Source organism: Amblyomma mixtum, chromosome 10 (genome assembly GCF_055824585.1).
Source record: "Amblyomma mixtum isolate Tamu chromosome 10, ASM5582458v1, whole genome shotgun sequence".
In the NCBI taxonomy this organism is placed as follows: Eukaryota; Metazoa; Arthropoda; class Arachnida; order Ixodida; family Ixodidae; genus Amblyomma; species Amblyomma mixtum.
Window position 1 is genome coordinate 23,149,898 of NC_143021.1, and position 20,727 is coordinate 23,170,624.

The 20,727-nt window shown below is 46.8% G+C and overlaps 1 protein-coding gene across 1 annotated transcript in view; it reads left to right on the top strand.

Annotated features, from left to right (window-relative positions):
* LOC149325349 (solute carrier family 22 member 6-like) overlaps window positions 1–16,407 on the top strand; it is a 213,799-nt gene extending 197,392 nt beyond the window's left edge. Inside the window, exon 3 of the mRNA XM_089562702.1 lies at window positions 16,123–16,407. Within this exon, the coding sequence (XP_089418828.1) occupies window positions 16,123–16,407 (285 nt within the window). The remainder of the gene's footprint in view (window positions 1–16,122) is intronic.
* Window positions 16,408–20,727: the final 4,320 nt, after the last annotated feature.

Genomic DNA, 20,727 nt, shown 5'->3' on the forward strand with positions numbered 1-20,727 from the left:
GCATTAAATGAACTTCTTCTCGCTCATTTTTTTTTTCAGTAATCGAAAAGCATTTGTCATGTCATTTGCGTTCTTTGTCTATATTTGTGCATAACTGAATTGAAATCGATTGCTATGCATGTATATTTCCTGCTAAATAGTTTCTTGCTTAGTAAAGGAGGCTGCGGGCTCTGGTCAAGTCGATTACCTCTAAAGCGATCTTTACCCCCACTTTCCTGAATCACTGAAGCAAATGAACGAGTTACTGTCACCACTCCCCCTCGTGGGCGTGAGACTGCATTCTTGGTACAGACGTTGCAATTCAAGTATTTTTTTTCTACGCGACATCGCCTCATACGATTTGGTGTGTTACAGTGGCAGTTTGGGCTTGGCAGTTACGGCTTGGGCATGTCAATTGATTTGAAATACTTCGTGCTGAGGATATTTATCAATTCCGCCAATTGAAAACATTTTACTTTTCGTTCCTTACTGCAATCAACCAACTAATGTCATTAGCATCACTGCAGCGCCGTCAAAATAGCGTACCCACAAGAATTCGAGATTTGTGGGAAATCCCAAGGTTCCGAACATTTTATTAATATCAAGCCCTGTCACATAACCTCCCATTTATACTAAACAAAAATACACACACTCTAGGATTGAGTAGAAGAGATTTGAGGTCTGTTTTCTTGTAACTGCCATGTTCCGGTAGTACTTCTGTTTTGTTACACTGTTTTCTTTTTTCTTTCTTTCTGTGCTTGTACATCAATTCTACCAATTGATTGTACCTTGCTGTTTCCACGTTCTTGAAATGTGTTTTATGACATAAGTTGTTTCACTTATGCTGTTTACCTGCAATAATTTCAGTGCTAAGGATCTTGTATAAAGTCTTTAATTTTTGTTGCAAATTAGAGGTAACATATCTGTTTTAAATATATTATGATGTTACTGATACTGCTATGTAACGGTCTTCTTGGCCTTAGTCAAGCTGCATGAGCGGCTTTTAGTCAAGAAGACCCTCCAGGCACATTCTGGAAAATAATATCAATTTGAATTGAATTGAAAACACAAATAGCGCAGGGCAGACCAGGGGCAAGCAAGGACACACACGAGCGCTAACTTCCAACAGTTTATTGTGAACCGCAGGGCGGTAAGAGTACACGACGTGGCGATACGTCGCGCAGGCGCAGGAGGACCAGCAATTTAAATTGTTTCTCAGATAATCTAGTTCCTTTCGAGATATTCCAACCGACAGTCTCGCGATGCACAAGTCACCTACGCTATCTATGGCTTCTCCTTCAATGATTTCACGGTTAAGTTTGCTATGGTTCTCGGTGATGACATTGCATGCTTCATAGATAGGTACACAATCTTCCTAGTTTCTACAGTGCACGCCAAGAAAACCACCTCTTTTTTCTTTTACATTGTAACGATGCTCACGTTGACCTTCATTCAGACACCTTCCACTCTGACCTATATATTTCGTTCTCCATGTCAGTGGAATGCTGTACTCAATTGTTTCCATACATTCAACGAACTTGGTTACTCGCTTCGTGGTGCACCCACCCTTTTTTGCAGGGCCAGGTCTTGTCAACATCCAAAGTTTCTGCATCTTATCAGGAGCTGAAAAAATGGCTTTGACGTTGGCCCGTTGTCGAATCTTTTTCAAGCGATGGGACAAGCCATGAATGTAAGGAATAATCGCAACTTTTTGCTTATTTGTTGAAAGCGGAGGTGGGACATCTAGAAGGGAACAGATCTGCTTCAGAAGGATTTCGCCAATACTTGCGAGGGCATGCATAGGAAACCCGGCGTTAGTTAGCCTCTGTACTTGTTCAACAAAACTTCCTGCCATTACCTGATCAGGACATTTTCATGGCATCAGAGAGGCATAACTGTGCAATTCCCCTCTTGACAAGTTTGGAGTGCGCAGAATAATATGGCCTCAGTGTCTTCTTGGCGCGTGGCTGATATTTGTAAAAAGTCTGATCGTCCTGGAATAAAAGTTTGATATCAAGGAACCGCATACTATCCCCTTGTCGCAACTCATGAGTAATGACTAAATGCGAGAAGCCTGTGAGTACGAAATTTAGTGTTTAGAAGAACGTCAATTTGGGCTAGATGGTGCATTATTTGAGACAGAAAAGGACAATAGCGCTGCAAAAAGACGTACACAAGAAAGACTGACACAGGACTTGCGCTAACTTCATCTGATTTTATTTACTGCAAAGCCAGCAAATATATAGAAAATTCAAGGCATGCGCAATAGAAACACCAGTACAACAGCATCACAAAACAGTTCAAGATATGCTATCTCAGTCTTGAAAAGGCGGACCGAGGTACTCACGCAACCTAATCCCCTCTTCCTAATGTGGAATGCTTCCAAAAGCTCCCGCGCCTTCGTATCTCCACTCCTGCCCAGAATCTTTATCTCCCGAAGCCGTGGCTCACACTCCTTGCATTAATTGCTGGCATATTTTTTGCCCCGGCCCATGTTCTGCCGCACGATTACACGCGAAGCACTCAGCGCAGTGCTGCGAAAGATGTGAACCTCCTAGATTAGTTAGCGATCGTGCGTGCTCGGCCGCGCGGTCATTAGGAAGAGGCGATTAGGTTGCGTGAGTACCTCGGTCCGCCTTTTCAAGACTGAGATAGCACATCTTGAACTGTTTTGTGATGCTGTTGTACCGGTGTTTCTATTGCGCATGCCTTGAATTTTCTATATATTTGCTGCCTTTGCAGTAAATAAAATCAGATGAACTTAGCGCAAGTCCTGTGTCAGTCTTTCTTGTGTACGCCTTTTTGCAGCGCTATTTTCCTTTTCTGTCTCGAAATTTAGTGTGTTAGTGGCAAGTGATTGGAAGGAACCAGGATCACAGTCAAGGAAGATTAAATAGTCGTCAACGTATCTAAAAACTTTTGTTAAATTTCCCGTCCCGTCGCTGGAACGTGTGAGCCTACCGCAGGACGTGCACCAGGTCCTGTCACAGGGTCGAAAGTTTGCCGTGCACAAGAGCAGGACTGCGCCGAAACCCCTCTCGCTTGTACGACAAGCGTCTCGCCGTGCCTCTGCAGATGATTCCCCACGCAGTGTTTCCGAACGTGTGGACGCCTTGATCCATGAAGAAGCCCCAGCGCCGAACGTGTCAGTAAAACGAGTTGGTTCGGATTTGAGGGACCACGAGCTTTGTTTGCTGCCTTCAGACAAAGAGGGCGGCTTTGGTGTCATGTCCCACGGGGTGTCCATTGCAAACGCCCTGGAAGCAGTCGCTAATACTTTCGAACCTCATTGAAAGCGGTCTATTTCTAAGCTGAAAACTAAAGCAAAAGAGCTTTGTAACAGGCAGCCGCTGATTGACAGGTTTCTTACAAATGTAAGTCAAGATAAACTTAGGTCGGGAGTACTTTCTTTAGACCTCAGTGACCACTTACCGATACTCCTTTGCACTAAAGGATATGTACGGACCATGGTAAAACAGCGCGGAAAAACACGAGGAAGGAACAAAAACGACAACACGAGCGCTGACTTACAACTGACGATTTATTACGCACATGTGTACATATATAGCATTCCCGCCAAACACTAAACAGAACAAAAAAAACACACCATCATCACTGAAAATATTAAATCTACATATCTACAAATGCATGCTCCAAAAAAGTGATTTTGCGGTTAGCCAGTGATAATGGGGGCTTACTAATGCATGCTGTACCCCCTTTGTCAATGTGATATGCCTCTACTATTTCCCTTACTATCTGATCCTTATGTTTGAAGATGACGGATGTCTGATGAAGCAATGGGGCGCACGTGTGCTCAGGTTGCCTGCAGTGAAGCGCCAAATTCGAACCGGCTGCCTTGTCCAAAGAATTATGGTGCTCCCTCAGGCGTTCGTTTAGACATCTCCCAGTCTGGCTAACATACCACCCACCGCAAGAAAGGGGAATCTTATAAACAACACCCTCGATGCACTCAACCCTCCTCTCTACGTGTGCTGTGGTACAACCACCACCGATCCTCCTTCCTAGTAGGGTCTCTCGCTTCCGCTGCACAGCTCGGCAAATGTTGCTTAATTTTCTGCGAGACGAAAATACCACATCAATTTGAAATTTTCGCCCCACTTTCTTCAGACGGTGTGAAAATGCGTGGACGTATGGGATGACAGCTATCTTACGACGCTTTGAGACTTCATTCGCCTGAGGAATACGCTTATGGTCCGATTTGATTTTGGCCACCAACCTTTCGCATAACCTTCCAATAGTTGCCTCAGGAAAACCAGCGTGCTTAAGCCTGGAAATTTGGCCTTGCACTCCTTCCTCAACACGATGGACACACGACTTGGTCAGAGCGGCTCGAACACAAGACAAGGCGATGCCTTCCTTTACCAGCTTGGAATGCCCGGAATGAAAACTGAGTAAGGGCTTTACGGAGCGAGGCGAATACAACCAGCAAACGTGTCCGGGCTCAAGTCTCAGCTCCACATCCAAGAACTGAATCCTACCTTGTTTAACGTTCTCCATGGTGAAAGCAAGTCCATGACCATTTCTGACAAATGTGTTCACGACATCCTGCGTGCATTCTTCGTTTTTTACAAAAACGAGGTAATCGTCCACGTATCTGTGTACTTTCAGTACGCCGTCCGGTAACTCTCCTGCAATTGCTTTGTCAATTCTACTAAGGAACAAGTCACTTAGCAGCGGAGCCACGCGAGAACCAATGCATATCCCGGAACGCTGTATAAACACACCTTCATTCCATTCAACAATGGTAGACCGGAGGTACATACACAGCACTTCAAGAAAAGCATCAACAGATACACCGCAAACATTGCGGAAGCGCACTTCATCATTTTCCTCACTTATACATTCTCTTACAAAGCGCAGCAAACACTCATGAGGAATCGAATAATATAGATCCTCGACGTCACACTTAAAACATGACAGTCACCAGGATTATTGTTCTGAAGGTACTCCAAAACGACCTCAGAGTTTCGCGTTCGGAAAGGGTCTTCAAAAGCAAGGGAAACAAGCGCCTTCTGTAAGTAGCTGGAAACAACCAGCTGCCACGTTCCCCTCTCCAAAATTATGGACCGAAACGGAAAACCTATTTTGTGGGTTTTAACCGTAAAAAATATTTCAAGCGTACTGCGTTCCGACTTCTTTACGGACTCACGCAAACGGTCGAGACTAACCTTTTTAAGAAGGGCGACGGCACGTCTCTTAACTTTTGCGGCATTCTCTTGCACTTGTCGAAAATTCTTGGAAATGGCAGCAAACGCTTTGTCCGAGAACACGCTCTCCTTCATCACAACAAACCACCCTTCTTTGTCTGCTATCAGTGGTCTCAGGTCCTTCGCAGCCAGGTGGTTCACCAATGCTCCAAACGCTTTCGAAGCTTTACGCTCGCCAAGGGAACCTAGAACAGCCGAGAAGCACTCGGAGACGCACTGCTGGCGTTGCACTTCGGGTACTTGCCCAGCGATTCTCCTTGACAAGGCCAACTCTTCAACTGGTAATAGCCGAGGTTCAAAACAGAATTTTGGTCCCAGCTCCAGAGTCTTGCGATGGCGTTCCTCCACAACAGCGTCATCCAAGACCACTACCCTTCCTCCAGTACAGGCAGGCATGCGTTCCTTGCTCGCAGACAATGAGCGGCGGACCTTGTTCCAGAGGAAATCAGTGTGCCGGTCAGCTGTCTTGCACCACTCAACGAACAGTTTCGGTCCATAATTTCGGAGAGGGGAACGTGGCAGCTGGTTGTTTCCAGCTACTTACAGAAGGTGCTTGCTTCCCTTGCTTTTGAAGACCCTTTCCGAACGCGAAACTCTGAGGTCGTTTTGGAGTACCTTCAGAACAATAATCCTGGTGACTGTCATGTGTTCAGTGTTGACGTCGATGATCTATATTATTCGATTCCTCATGAGTGTTTGCTGCGCTTTGTAAGAGAATGTATAAGTGAGGAAAATGATGAAGTGCGCTTCCGCAATGTTTGCGGTGTATCTGTTGATGCTTTTCTTGAAGTGCTGTGTATGTACATCCGGTCTACCATTGTTGAATGGAATGAAGGTGTGTTTATACAGCGTTCCGTGATATGCATTGGTTCTCGCGTGGCTCCGCTGCTAAGTGACTTGTTCCTTAGTAGAATTGACAAACCAATTGCAGGAGAGTTACCGGACGGCGTACTGAAAGTACACAGATACGTGTACGATTACCTCGTTTTTGTAAAAAACGAAGAATGCACGCAGGATGTCGTGAACACATTTGTCAGAAATGGTCATGGACTTGCTTTCACCATGGAGAACGTTAAACAAGGTAGGATTCAGTTCTTGGATGTGGAGCTCAGACTTGAGCCCGGACACGTTTGCTGGTTGTATTCGCCTCGCTCCGTAAAGCCCTTACTCAGTTTTCAGTCCGGGCATTCCAAGCTGGTAAAGGAAGGCATCGCCTTGTCTTGTGTTCGCGCCGCTCTGACCAAGTCGTGTGTCCATCGTATTGAGGAAGGCGTGCAAGGCCAAATTTCCAGGCTTAAGCACGCTGGTTTTCCTGAGGCAACTATTGGAAGGTTATGCGAAAGGTTGGTGGCCAAAATCAAATCGGACCATAAGCGTATTCCTCAGGCGAATGAAGTCTCAAAGCGCCGGAAGATAGCTGTCATCCCATAGGTCCACGCATTTTCACACCGTCTGAAGAAAGTGGGGCGAAAATTTCAAATTGATGTGGTATTTTCGTCTCGCAGAAAATTAAGCAACATTTGCCGAGCTGTGCAGCGGAAGCGAGAGGCCCTACTAGGAAGGAGGATCGGTGGTGGTTGTACCACAGCACACGTAGAGAGGAGGGTTGAGTGCATCGAGGGTGTTGTTTATAAGATTCCCCTTTCTTGCGGTGGGTGGTATGTTGGCCAGACTGGGAGATGTCTAAACGAACGCCTGAGGGAGCACCATAATTCTTTGGACAAGGCAGCCGGTTCGAATTTGGCGCTTCACTGCAGGCAACCTGAGCACACGTGCGCCCCATTGCTTCATCAGACATCCGTCATCTTCAAACATAAGGATCAGATAGTAAGGGAAATAGTAGAGGCATATCACATTGACAAAGGGGGTACAGCATGCATTAGTAAGCCCTCATTATCACTGGCTAACCGCGAAATCACTTTTTTGGTGCATGCATTTGTAGATATGTAGATTTAATATTTTCAGTGATGATGCTGTGTTTTTTTTTTGTTCTGTTTAGTGTTTGGCGGGAATGCTATATATGTACACATGTGCGTAATAAATCGTCAGTTGAAAGTCAGCACTCGTGTTGTCGTTTTTGTTCCTTCCTCGTGTTTTTCCGCGCTGTTTTACCATGGATAGTAATAACCAACTTGCCCACCTTTCTGTACTTCTATATGTACGGAGTGAGCTGTCAAGACCGGCACTAACAGTCGAACATATTACCGAACAAAACATTTCGGTATTTCGGAAAAAAATAGAAAAACTATCCTGGAAGGACGTCTTAGAAAGTTATGACGTCAACGTAGCTTATGATACGTTTCTTGAAATACTGCAGCCTGTATACGCAGATAGCTTTCCTGAAGTGCGTATTAAACAAAAGAGAAAGAGTAGGAAGCCTTGGGTCACAGCTGAACTGAGAACAAGGATTCGTTGTAAAAATTACCTTTACAATCTCTTTATCAAAACTAAAGATCTAAGTAAATATAAAGATTTTAAAGTCTATCGAAATCGCCTGAACACGGACTTAGCAACAGCATGTCGTAAACATTTTGCAAATCATCTGGATTTTAAGCCAGGATCCACACACGTCACATGGAAGAGATTAGCTTCACTTTTGAATTATAAGGCATCACCGAATGTTATTGAGAAACTGAATATAGACGGCGCCGAACTAACTGGAAAACTCTCAGTATGGCTTTCGGAGAGGTCTAAGTACAGAATTTGCTCTTCTGACACTAAAAGAACATAACTTAACACATTTCGAGCAAGGTAATTTTATACTTTGAATATTTTTAGACTTTTCCAAAGCGTTCGATCTCATAAATCATGAAATAATAATTCTGAAATGTCAGCGGTATGGTTTTCTTGACAAAGCCATACGTTTAATACGATCATACTTGGAACATCGAAAACAAATAGTCAGAATAGCTGACTCGGTCTCTGAACAACTTAAGGTGCGTACTGGTGTACCGCAGGCAGTATTTTGGGTCTATTCCTGTTCAACATGTACATAAATGACATTACAAGCACTTCCTCTACAGCAAAATTTATTATATATGTAGAAGAACTGCAGATTGGGCTAGTTGGTGTAGACTCATAGTGATGGTTCAACAGCGCAAACACACAGACCAAGAAGGAGACAAGACACACACAGCTCTGAACTTACAACTGATTTTTTATTAGGAAGAAGCATGTCATAATATACACACACGAAACAACAGCGCACATGCGCAATGTCAACAATCTATGCCGACGACACGAGCATTTTTTTTTTGCAGGAAAAGATATTGAAAAATTATGTGACTCCGCACAATCTACACTACTTGCTTTAGAGGAATGGACTCAGAAAAACTGCCTGACGATCAATGTGTCCAAAACTAAATGCATTTTGTTCAGATCTAAGGGGAGAAATGTAACAGTAAACAGAAATATAACCTTACACTCTATTCCGATTGAAATTGTTCCTACTTTTAAAACCTTAGAAGTTATTTTTCATGAAACTTTATCCTGGGATTATCATATTGACCATCTAGCAGCAAAACTCTCTCAAGTTATAGGCGTCATATATTGCAATCGAAATATTCTACCCCGAAAGGTTATGCTGGCCATTTATAACTCCCTGTTCTCCTCAAGGTTAAACTACTGTCAGTCTGGGCGTCTACAACAAAGGAAAATGTACAAAAGCTTCATATACTGCACAAAAGGTTTCTTCGTAAAGTAGACAATGTACATATTCGCTTTCACACACGTGAAATATTTTTAATATACAATGTGATGCCTATTATGACAATATATGAGTACCGGCTGAGTAAGCTTTATAAATTGGAAGTAAAGAATGCTGGTACATTCCTAAAACAGTTAGCGAATCTACAAAACAACACCCCGAGTCATGTCACCCGTTACAGCGAATACTGGATGGTAAAAACATACCGCACAACATATGGTCATCAAACATTGCAAAATCAGTTGCTGAGGTTATTGAATAAATTGAATAACGAAAATGTACAATTACAACTATATACATTTAAAGAAATCAGAAAATACTACATGTCCAAATGAGCATGCCTGCTTGTCACTGAAAATCCGATATTACACTTCTTTTTCTGTTTTTGATACTTGAGTTTGTTTCTACACCCATATCCCTTATAACTGAATAATTTCTCCTTACACTAAGTGACCATGTTTAACACTCACAACAGGACCAGCGCCATCCTGTCCTGTTGGTCCTTTTGTCGCTGTGTTGTGTTTGTCTCTTTTGTCCACGTCTTTTGCGCCGTTTTCCTGTTGAATCATGAACCAACTAGCCCAAACTAGAGTTCTTCTTGACCATGTTTACCTACCCGTTTTTTATTGTATTGTATCCATGCTATTTGCTCCTGACGAGTGAACTGTAATCTTTAGTCTTTTCTTGCCTTACTAGACTGTAACCGCCTGTGCATTTTGTTCTTATTAGTTCATAGAATTGATGTGTCATTGTTTCATGCCTTAAGCCACGGTAATTTTATGTTCCATCCATCAGGCTGTATGTTCTGTTCTATGTTCTATCTATTAATTTATGCCGTATATCACAAAATTTTATGCTGTGTTCTGTCTAGACAATGGAATTTATTTGTCAGGGTGCACTGTGAGCTGCACTGTGTATAGTATCTTTTTTTGCATATAAGCATTGCCACTGTACTGCTGCCAAATGGATGGGGGCCTGCGGCTTTGTCAAGCTGTCGTTTGTGACAGCTTTTACTCCCGGCCTCCAGTGTCGACCGTGTACCCTACGACACAAATTAAGATATCATTATTATTATTATTAAAAAGTTTTAAAGGGCATAGAATCCTCCAAATTGGATCACCTTGTCATCTTCTTCAGTGTTAAACGCACAAGACTGATGTTCCTTTCCGGGCGACTGTCTCTGATAGTGGCACTTGTCAAAAGTGTATTGCTCTTTTCCCTCAAGAAAAGCTCAGCCTATCGCAAATCAACGATCCCTTCCTAGTCAATGACTCCAATGCTGTCATAACTTACGTAAAGTCTCCACCGCTCCAGTGTTTAAGAGCTGTCTCTTAGATATTAAGGATTTGTTTTATACATAGCCGCAAGTTAATTTGCTTTATTGTGTTTAAACCCGCATTGACAAGTTTGGAGCCATTTTCGTCCACAATGCATCCGGTACGTCAAGCAGTGGCTTTTTGGAACATTTAAGCCTTTATCTTAAGTCCACATTAATTCATTGGGACGGGTCGCCATATCTGCAGAAAAAAGGAATACGTATAGGGTTTTGTATTGCCCCTGTGCTGAGCGATCTGTACTTGCCAGAGCTTGACAGAGCGCCTTCCAGCCACTTTGCTGATTTAAACGTAACAAAAGTTTTTAGATACTTTTACGACTATTTAATCTTCCTTGACCCTGGTTGCTTCCAATCCTGGTTGCTTCCAATCACTTGCCACTAACACACTAAATTTCGTAGGCACACACTCCTCACCTTTAGCCATTACTCATGAGTTGCCATTAGGGGACAGTATCCGTTTCCTTGATCATCATCATCAGCCTGACTGCACCCACTGCAGGGCAAAGGCCTCTCCCATGTCTCTCCAATTAACCCTGTCCTTTGCTAGTTGCCGCCACTGTATCCCCGCAAACTTCTTAATCTCATCCGCCCACCTAACTTTCTGCCGTCCCCTGCTACGTTTGCTTTCTCTTGGAATCCACTCCGTTACACTTAAGGACCAGCGGTTATCTTGCCTTCGCATTACATGCCCTGCCCAAGCCCACTTCTTCCTCTTGCTTTCAACTAGGATGTCATTAACCCGCGTTTGTTCCCTCACCCACTCCGCACTCTTCCGATCTCTTAACGTTACACCTATCATTTTCCTTTCCATAGCTCGCTGCGTTGTTCTTAACTTAAGCTGAACCCTCTTTGTTAGCCTCCACGTTTCTGCCCCATAGGTGAGTACCGGTAGGATACAGCTGTTATATACTTTTCTCTTCATGGATATTGGTAAGCTACCATTCATGACCTGAGAGAACCTGCCATACGCGCTCCACCCCATTCTTATTCTTTTAGTTATTTCCCTCTCATGATCCGGATCTGCGGTCACTACCTGCCCTAAGTAGACATATTATCTTACTACTTCTAGCACCTCGCTACCAATGGCGAACTGCTGTTCCCTTCCTAGGCTGTTGAACATTACTTTGGTTTTCTGCATGTTAATTCTTAGCCCCACTGTTCTGCTCTGCCTGTCTAACTGATTGATCATGCTTTGCAGTTCTTGTCCTGAGTGGCTTAGCAAGGCAATGTCATCAGCGAATCGCAAATTACTCAGGTATTCTCCATTAACTCTTATCCCCAACTGTTCCCACTCCAGACCCCGGAATACCGCCTGTAAGCAGGCAGTGAAGACCATTGGCGAGATCGTGTCTCCCTGCCTGACACCTTTCCGTATTAGAATTTCATTGCTGACTTTATAGAGAACTATAGTAGCTGTGCAATCGTTATAAATATCTTCCAATATTTTCACACAGCACTCTCCCACACCCTGATTCCGCAATGCCTGCATGACAGCTGAGGTTTCCACTGAGTCGAATGCTTTCTCGTAATCAATGAAGGCTATATATAGGGGTTGGTTATATTCTGCGCATTTCTCTATCACCTGATTGATAGTGTGAATGTGGTCTATTGTCGAGTATCCTTTACGAAAGCCTGCCTGATCATTTGGTTGACTAAAGTCCAAGGTTGTCCTGATTCTATTAGCGATTACCTTAGTAAATACCTTGTAGGCAACGGACAATAAGCTGATCGGTCTGTAATTCGTCAAGTCCTTGACGTCTCCTTTCTTATGAATTAAGATAATGTTAGCGTTCTTCCAAGCTTCTGGTACTCTCGATGTCACAAGGCATTGCGTATACAGGGTGGCTAGTTTTTGTAGCACAATCTCTCCTCCGTCCTTCAGCAAATCTGCTGTTACCTGATCCCCACCAGCTGGTCTCCCTCTTTGCATTGCTCCTAAGGCTTTCTTTACTTCCTCCTTCGTTACTAGCGGGATGTCCCATTGCTGTGCTCGACTGCCTCCCTCAGTAACTTGATGATTACATTCGCTACTGTATAGATTTGTGCAGAACTCTTCGGCTAATTCAACTATCTTATCCATATTGCTGATGACATTGCCCTGTTTCTCTTTTAGCGCATACATCTGGTTTTTACCTATGCCCAGTTTTCTCCTCACTGATTTTAGGCTACCTCCATTCCTTAGAGCATGCTCGATTTTCTCGATGTTAAACTTTCTTATGTCGGCTACCTTGCGCTTATTTATTAACTAAGATAGCTCTGCTAGTTCTATCCTGTCTGTGGAGTTAGAAGTCCTCATGCTTTGACGTTTCTTAATCAGATCTTTAGTCTCCTGAGATAGCTTGTTGGTATCCTGTCGAACCATCCTACCACCTACTTCTGCGGCGCACTCTGTAACAATAGCTGTAAGATTATCATTCATTGTTTCAACACTACGGTCGTCTTCTTCAGTTAAAGCGGAAAATCTGTTTTGCAGCGACATTCTGAATTCCTCTACCTTCCCTCTTAATGTTAACTCGTTAATAGCCTTTCGATTCACCAGTTTCCTCAGTTCCCTCTTTAAATCTAAGTTAATACGAGACCTTACCATTCTGTGGTCGCTGCAACGGACCTTACCGAGGACATCCACATCCTCTACGATGCCAGGGTGTGCACACAGTATGAAGTATATTTCATTTTTAGTCTCACCATTGGGGCTCTTCCACCTCCACTTCCTGTTTGCTCGTTTGCGGAAGAAAGTATTCATATTCCGTAAATTATTTCTATCTGCGAACTCTACTAATAACTCTCTCCTACTGTTCCTAGAACCTATGCCATAGTCACCTACCGCCTTGTCTCCAGCCTGCTTTTTACCTACCTTTGCATTAAAGTCGCCTATCAGTACAGTGTACTGTGATTTTACTTTGGTCATTGCCGATTTCACATCCTCATAGATGCTTTCAACTATCTGGTCATCATGGCTTGATGTAGGCGCGTAGGCCTGCACCACCTTCAGCTTGTACCTCTTATTAAGCCTAATTACGATAGCTGGCACTCTCTCGTTAATACTGTAAAACTCCTCGATGTTGCCAGCTATGTCCTGATTTATGAGAAATCCCACACCTAGTTCTCGCCTATCTGCTAATCCACGATAGCACAGTACATGCCCGCCCTTTAGTACTGTATACGCCTCATCTGTCCTGCTAACCTCACTAAGCCCTATGACATCCCATTTAATACTGGCTAATTCCACCAGCAGCACTGCTAAGCTAGCCTCACTAGATAAGGTTCTTGCGTTAAACGTTGCCAGGTTCAGTTTCCAATGGCGGCCTGTCCGGAGACAGAGATTCTTAGCACCCTCCGCTGCGTCACAGATCTGACCGCCGCCTTGGTCAGTTGCTCCGCAGCCGCTGGGGACTGAGGGCCGAGGGTTAATTGGTTTGTTCATAGAAGGTTGTGGCAAAGTACTACACCAGGGTGGCCAAATCCTGTTCTGATGAGGAAGTGCGTTAACGGCTCTGGTCACCGAAATCAGGCCGCACTCCAAGCCTGGTTATGCAATTCCATCGACACGCGGTGTTTTTTTTTATATCCGGTGGAGAATTGCGTGGCACCGGGACTCGAACCCCGGTTCTCTTGCACGCGAGGCGGATGCTCTACCTCTACGCCATCGCTGCTCTTCCTTGATATCCTTCCTTGATATCAACCTTTTATTCCAGGACAATCAGATTTACTGCAAATACCAGGCACGCGGCAACAAGCCACTGCTCCCATATTATTCTGCGCATTCCAAACTTGTCAAGAGGGAAATTACAAAGTTATGCGTCTCTAACGCCATAAAAAAAGTCCTGTCCTCAGGCTAACTAACGCAGGATTTCCTATGCATGTCCTTGCAAGTATTGCCGGAATCCTTCTGAAGCATATCTGTTCCCCTCTACATGTCTGTCACCCACAGTTCGTGCACTTTTAGTGGGAAGCTCCCAGACACCCTTAGAGCGTGTGGGGGCAGCGGTCTCGGACTCGAAGGAGATGCCCTCGACTCAGCGTGGCAAGCTCAGCGGAGACCAGCCACCAAGTGACAAGAGGTTTTTGGGCGTTCGGTGCCCAGCTTTCGCTGGTCGCAAGCCAGAGAATGGGTCGGAGCCAAAGGTTCACAAACAAAACAAGTTTATACAGCAATGAGACGATACAGAGGATTTCACAATCACTCTTACAAACACATACAAAGTGATTAACCAAACAATGCAACTCGTGCAATGTTAAACTCGGAGAGAGTACAATACAAAGGAAATATTGCACCTAACGTGCACTAACACAAGAGAGAAAGGTAAACAACCAAAACACAATTTGTTCACCGGGCACTGCGGCAGTCCGACGACCTGAGTTCCACGACGATGCCGTCCCGCAGACTGGCGCACGTTGCCTCGTTAGTCCGTGGCTGGCCGGGTGGTGTTTTCCCCGGGAGTCGAACGGGCGCGCTTCGACGAAGCTTAAACGGCGGTCCGGACTGACTTGACAGCGGTCAACGTCCTTCTTTTGTAGGCTCGTTTCCACGTCTGTTTGTTCTAGGCGCCAAAGTAGGCGCGCACATACACGCAGCATCTCCCGTGTAGTTTCCCTTCCTTTCTCTCGCCAGCCGCGCGTTTTCATTGGTCAAAGTCGGGAGACGTTTCGAGAAGGTTCTGGCTAGTTCTGTCGTGGCGCCATCGCCGACGGGCGAAGGGGACGTGAATTAGTGCACCCAAGGCTACGCCCTTTTCCCCCGGTCAGCAGTAGAACCGACTCGCATGTTCGAGAGAAATCTTCCGCATGGATGACTCATTCTCTCGGCGCACGCCGCATCGGTGAGCGGTGGTGGAGGGGAGAGAGCTCACACGCACACAGGCGCCCAGCGGGGGTTTCCTTCTCTCCCTTTCGGGTCGCGCCGGCGAGACGCGTCCGCGCGGCGCTGTTTTTGCTTCTTTGTTTCCAAAATTGCGCCGAATTTTGTGACAATGTCCCACCTCCTTTTTCAGCAGCTAAGCAAAATATTGCTATTATTCCACACATTCATGGCTTGTCCCATCGTTTGAAAAAGATTCGACAACGAGCCAACGTCAAAGCCATTTTTTCAGCTCCTGATAAGATGCAGAAACTCTGGAAGTTGGCAAGACCTGGCCCTGCGAAAAATGGTGGGTGTACCACGAAGCGAGTAACTAAGTTCGTTGAATGTATGGAAACAATTGAGTACAGCATTCCACTGACATGGAGAACGAAATATATAGGTCAGAGTGGAAGGTGTCTGAATGAAGGTCAACGTGAGCATCGTTACAATATAAAAGAAAAAAGAGGTGGTTTTCTTGACGTGCACTGTAGAAACTAGGAAGATTGTGTACCTATCTATGAAGCATGCAATGTCATCACCGAGAACCATAGCAAACTTAACCGTGAAATCATTTAAGGAGAAGCCATAGATAGCGTAGGTGACTTGTGCATCGCGAGACTGTCGGTTGGACTATCTCGAAAGTAACTAGATTATCTGAGAAACAATTTAAATTGCTGGTCCTCCTGTGCCTGCGCGACGTATCGCCACGTCGTGTACTCTTACCGCCCTGCGGTTCACAATAAACTGTTGGAAGTTAGCGCTCGTGTGTGTCCTTGCTTGCCCCTGGTCTGCCCTGCGCTACTTATTGCATGCGATGTGGACTTCCGATTAATGCTCGTCTAGTCAGGCAGGTATTCTTGCCAAACTTAGTGTAAAAGGGAAATGACCACTTGGCGCCACCTGTACGCAATTTTAGTGTTTTGCAGTCCGGTGCTTCGGATTCCTCGGAAGGACAGAAACGTCCTTTTATGGCCCCTCGTAATTGAAGACAGCGAGGGTTCATTTGGCGGCGTCGATCTTTCTCGAACTGCAGGTGCTGTTGTGCATGTTGCACTTGCACGAGACGTACCCGACGGGGCTGCGCGCGTTCGGCGTGAGCGCCTTCCAGTGTCTGAGCTGGGCGGCTGCGTCACTGGAGCCGTTCGCCCGCGACGCCCTGGGCCCCGCCATGCTGGCGCTGGCGTACGCGGCCGCGCTAGGCGCCTCCGCCGCGATGGGAGGCTGCGTGCTGCGCGAGACGCTGGCGTCCTCGCTGGGCGTCGTCGATGAGCCGCCGGCCGCCGCACGTGAAGCACAGGACGACGCAGAGAGGTTCTGAGGATACACACGCATCGCTTCGGTCCGCAAAGGCTGCCAGTGCAGACTGCGCACGGGGAAACGCTGCCCACGACACGTGCAATGTTTTTGGGCTTTTTGTCGGGCTAGTTGGTGCATCAAGTCAAGTGAAGGGAAGTGACACAAACAGAAACAAAAGTGCGCCAGTCGGGCTTCTATTAGGTGGTAAGCAGCGCGAAGGGAAACATTATTGTGTCAGATGGAGTATGCAAACAAACTTACAAACTGTCAGGAAAGGTAAAACTGATATTCCCAGCTAAAAAAAGAGAGAGAAATAAGCAAAGATGGTGCATCGTGTTGTACAGTAACGGTGACGGAAGGGAATGAAAGACAAAAGGGTCAACATGTGCGAAAGTGGTCATCCAGGTAAGCAAGTTCTTTCTTGTGCAGTACAATCGACGAGGTACTGACACAATCTTGACCGATCTTCTGAATGTACAGCACCCTGTATATCTCACGTGTGCACTTTTATTTGTAGGTTATTGCTATGTTGCACGTCTCCAGGAATGGAATGCAGATACCGCACGCCGCACAGTGCACTGCCATATTACTCACTGTTGCAGTCTTTAAGATATTCTTGCCAGTTAAAGAATGACCTGTTTTCATACTCAAGCTGACACGGTAAAGGTACCCTTCATTCTCTTTATCAGTTGTTAATAGCCGGACTGGGGCACTACTCTTTCTGTTTTGTGTAACCCATAAACGCTCCTCGTCTGACAATAAATCTTAGTTGTTCAGTGCCTGCGTTGTGTCCCACCATTGTCTTTTGCGCTGCTTCCTTCACTTAAATTTTTTGCCGCTGGGCGTTGCTGACTTCGAGCTCGATATTGTCTACATGACGCCCTTCATGCTTTACTGCGTTAGACGGCGGCGCCCCCGATGGCCGCCGCTGCAGACGACGGCTGGCACGCAGTGAGACCAAATGAGTCGGAAAATTTATTGGGGATGATTTTTCTTCGTTAGACAGTACCTAGCCCCGAGGATGCCACGTTGGGATTGCGGAGAAAATGAGATAAAAGAGCCTTTCTTTGCGCAGTAAAGCGTCCGCATATTGAGAGAGCGTCTCGAACATCAGCAGTGGCTTTAAATTAGCGGGAAAATTTTGCAATCAGCTTAGCTTGAACCCTTCGATGCGTGGAAGGGGTATGGTGGTATCCTGTACGTACCAGAAGCAGCAGAAGGCGTTACTTGTTCTGCGTGTGAGGGGCTGAGACAGTTTTGTCCCAAGGGGGCTTAGTAACAGCTCTCCTTCTGCACTTGCTGATGTTGGTAATGTTTGAAGACTGATGAGCAGCGATTGCGGAGTCCCTGAGCCCGGTATTAAAAAGCAGGTGTAGAACAAAGGATGAGAAGCTTTCATAGAAAATTCAGTTAGCTTTCTAGTGCAGAAGCCCTAATCCGGAAGATCAGAGCCTATAAAAATCGTCGCTTGCCGACTGTATGTCCCAGTATCGCGAGCGCTCCGTCAAACGGCACTGCCCGCTCATCATCGCCTGCTACTTGGCACTAATCCGCTTGTTCTGACCCGAGCAGCATCTCCACTTGCTGATTGTTCGCGCTTCTCGGACCGATAAGTTTTTATTACTCGAGGACTGCGCAGGCCAGCAGAACGAAACAGACAAAACAGATTTCAAGGCTGGCAGCCCAAATTGAAAACTTGCGTGAAAGGAAAGCGAGCATAGCGGAACGGCGCAAGGAGAGATAAGACCACGGCAGGCAGCGATGCCTGCATGCAGCAGACCAGCAAAGTTGGTGACAAACAAGCAAGCATTGAAGCGAGCAAAAGTAAGTAAGTAAAGTAAGCAAGCAAAGTAAGTAAAGTAATTAAGTAAAAGTAGGTAAAGTGAGTGAGTGAGTAACTAAATAAAGGAATTGTAGCGCGCGTCAGGTAAGTCCGAGAGCAAACGAAGAGACGTCTCGACAGCGCAGAGATTCCGCGCAGCCTGATTTTGTTTCTCCAACAAGCGCCAGCGGGAAGAAAGGGGAAACAGGAGAGAGGGAAAGAGAGAGAGAAAGCGGAGAGCCATTCGTTCCCGCCGCGGGGAGAAAGGGATCGGGCGGCTGAAGGCGCCGACTAGCACACGTGCGAGGCGCATATCGGGCGAGTCAGCGACCCCTCCCTGCGGCACCTGCGGAGCCGGCTCGGCTCTCTCTCCTCGCGCCCCCACAGGCCTCCCCCCCCCCCCCCCCCCCCCCCGTAGAGTGCGGAGCAAAGAAGGGAGCGGCTAAAAACCGCCGCCAATAACCTCGAGTAACCCCCAGAGAGCACAGTGTTGCTTGGATTTTTCCACTTCCGCCGAGCTAAATCCCTAGACTTCCCTAGTTCGGATCGTCCCCATGTGTTGTCGCTGGCGCGGGGCGGCCGCGGCAGAACGGTGGACCATGGGTGGACGGCGGCCGCATTTCGCATTCACGGTGCTCCGCTTATCTGTGCGACCACGAGCGTCATGGAACAGCTTCACCACATAAAGGTACGCATAATTGTCCGCTCTGTCCAATGCGGTATGCTTCTAATACTGCTAAGAATTTTCATTTGAAAGGAGAGCATCCTGTAATGATCGGAGGCCCAGCCAGCAGAGAACGGCGAGCCCAGACGGGCGCCATCAGGCCACTTCGGGAAGCGCTGCTGTTTTTCGGAGAAGACGCAAGGAAAAGGGTGCCTGGGGGCGGCTTCTCGCGACGGCGTCGGCGGACAAAGGCTGTAATCCCCTTCGCCGGCGATGCTGACTGCAGCTCTGGTGCCGAACTGCGCTCCTGGGGACTGGCAGCGGAAACAGGCGAGCCAGTCCGGCGTCATCAGGCTACTGCGACGGAAAGCGCTGCTGTTCGGGGGAGACAAAAGAGACACTGCGTGGGGCAGCTACTGGCGACGGCGCCGGCGTACACAAAGGCGTCTAATCCCCTTCGCCGGGAAGGCTGAGCGCGGTGTTTCTCCCGGACTGCCCGTGGACTGACCGACGAGACCCAGTGGCGACGACGGCGGGGCGGCGGCGCCGCTAACTCATTGCCCGCGTGCGCCCTGGGCAGCAGACAAAGCAGAGGGGCGACACGGCTGATTTGTCCCTTCCACCGAACTGAAGAGGTCACCGGTGTGAGCGGTCAGCGTACGCGTCCCCATCGATCAGGATCACCACACTGCAGGAACGACCTTTAGGCCTGGTCAACCAGTTCGCGACTCAGAGACGCCAAGTTCCTCCTTGCCCGTGTGTGTGTGTCTGTGCGGTGTGCGCGATCACGTGGGGAGGGCGGAGCTTAAGAAGACGCTAGCAGCCCATTGGACGCTCAACCAGAGATCAGATTCCCTAGCTGGGTGCCTGGGGAATCTGAACTGCATTTAAGCAGCAATCTGCGGTGTGCCAGATCATCCTCCCCCATTTTCTGACTTTGGTCTCCTTGCTACTGTACAAAATGTAAAATAAACCTTCAAGCTTGCTATTCCTCCCGAAGGCTTCCCTCCGTAGTCTGGCTGCTTCGTCCTAATGCGTTGAAGACCCTGGTCCCGATCCCCGATCACATCAACTGGTGGCAGCGGTGGGATGGTCTGCGCGGCGTCCTGGCTCCGGTATGGGTAAGTGCATGGTCTTGTTTCTTTTGAGTTTTGCCAGGTTGTACATCTTTAGAATTTGTAAACCTAGGTAATGCAATGTGGCTCCAGAGATTGCCTGGGAATCTTCTCTGACCACTAGTACTAGAGACTAGCCGTCGCTTGGGGAGCAGACATGGACTGGAAAAAGCTGCGCAAGCCGGACCTGGTTTTGATATGCGGGAAATTGGGCATTGATTGTGGGTCTATCCGTAGGAAACCGCTCTTAATTGAGGCAATTGAGGCAAGCGGTGCAGACGCGGAGGAGATAGTCGGATGTTGGGAGTACATTCGGGAGGAATTAGAGAAGGCACGGGAACAAAAGAAGCGAGACGATGAAGAAAAGAGGAAGCTCGATCAAAAGATGCGAGAGTGGGATGAAGTAGCTCGACAAGAGCGGGAAAGGGAGCTGCGGGAAATCACACGTCAACTTAACCTCGTAAGAATGAAAAGTATTCGATCTAGGTTAAGAGTTTTCAGAACAGGCGGTAATATCGGGACTTTCCTTGAAAAGTTTGAAGGAATTTGTACGGAGGAGCAGCTGGACCAGGGTTATTGGTCAGTAATGCTGCTGGGTGTCCTCCCATGTGAAGTCGCCAACATATTAGCGCGCCTGTCGGACGAGGATGCGAAAAATTACGCGAAAGCTAAAAGTGCGCTCCTCCGATACGTCCGAATTCCCGCAGAGGTCGATCTCAAAACCCAAAGTGACTGTGATAG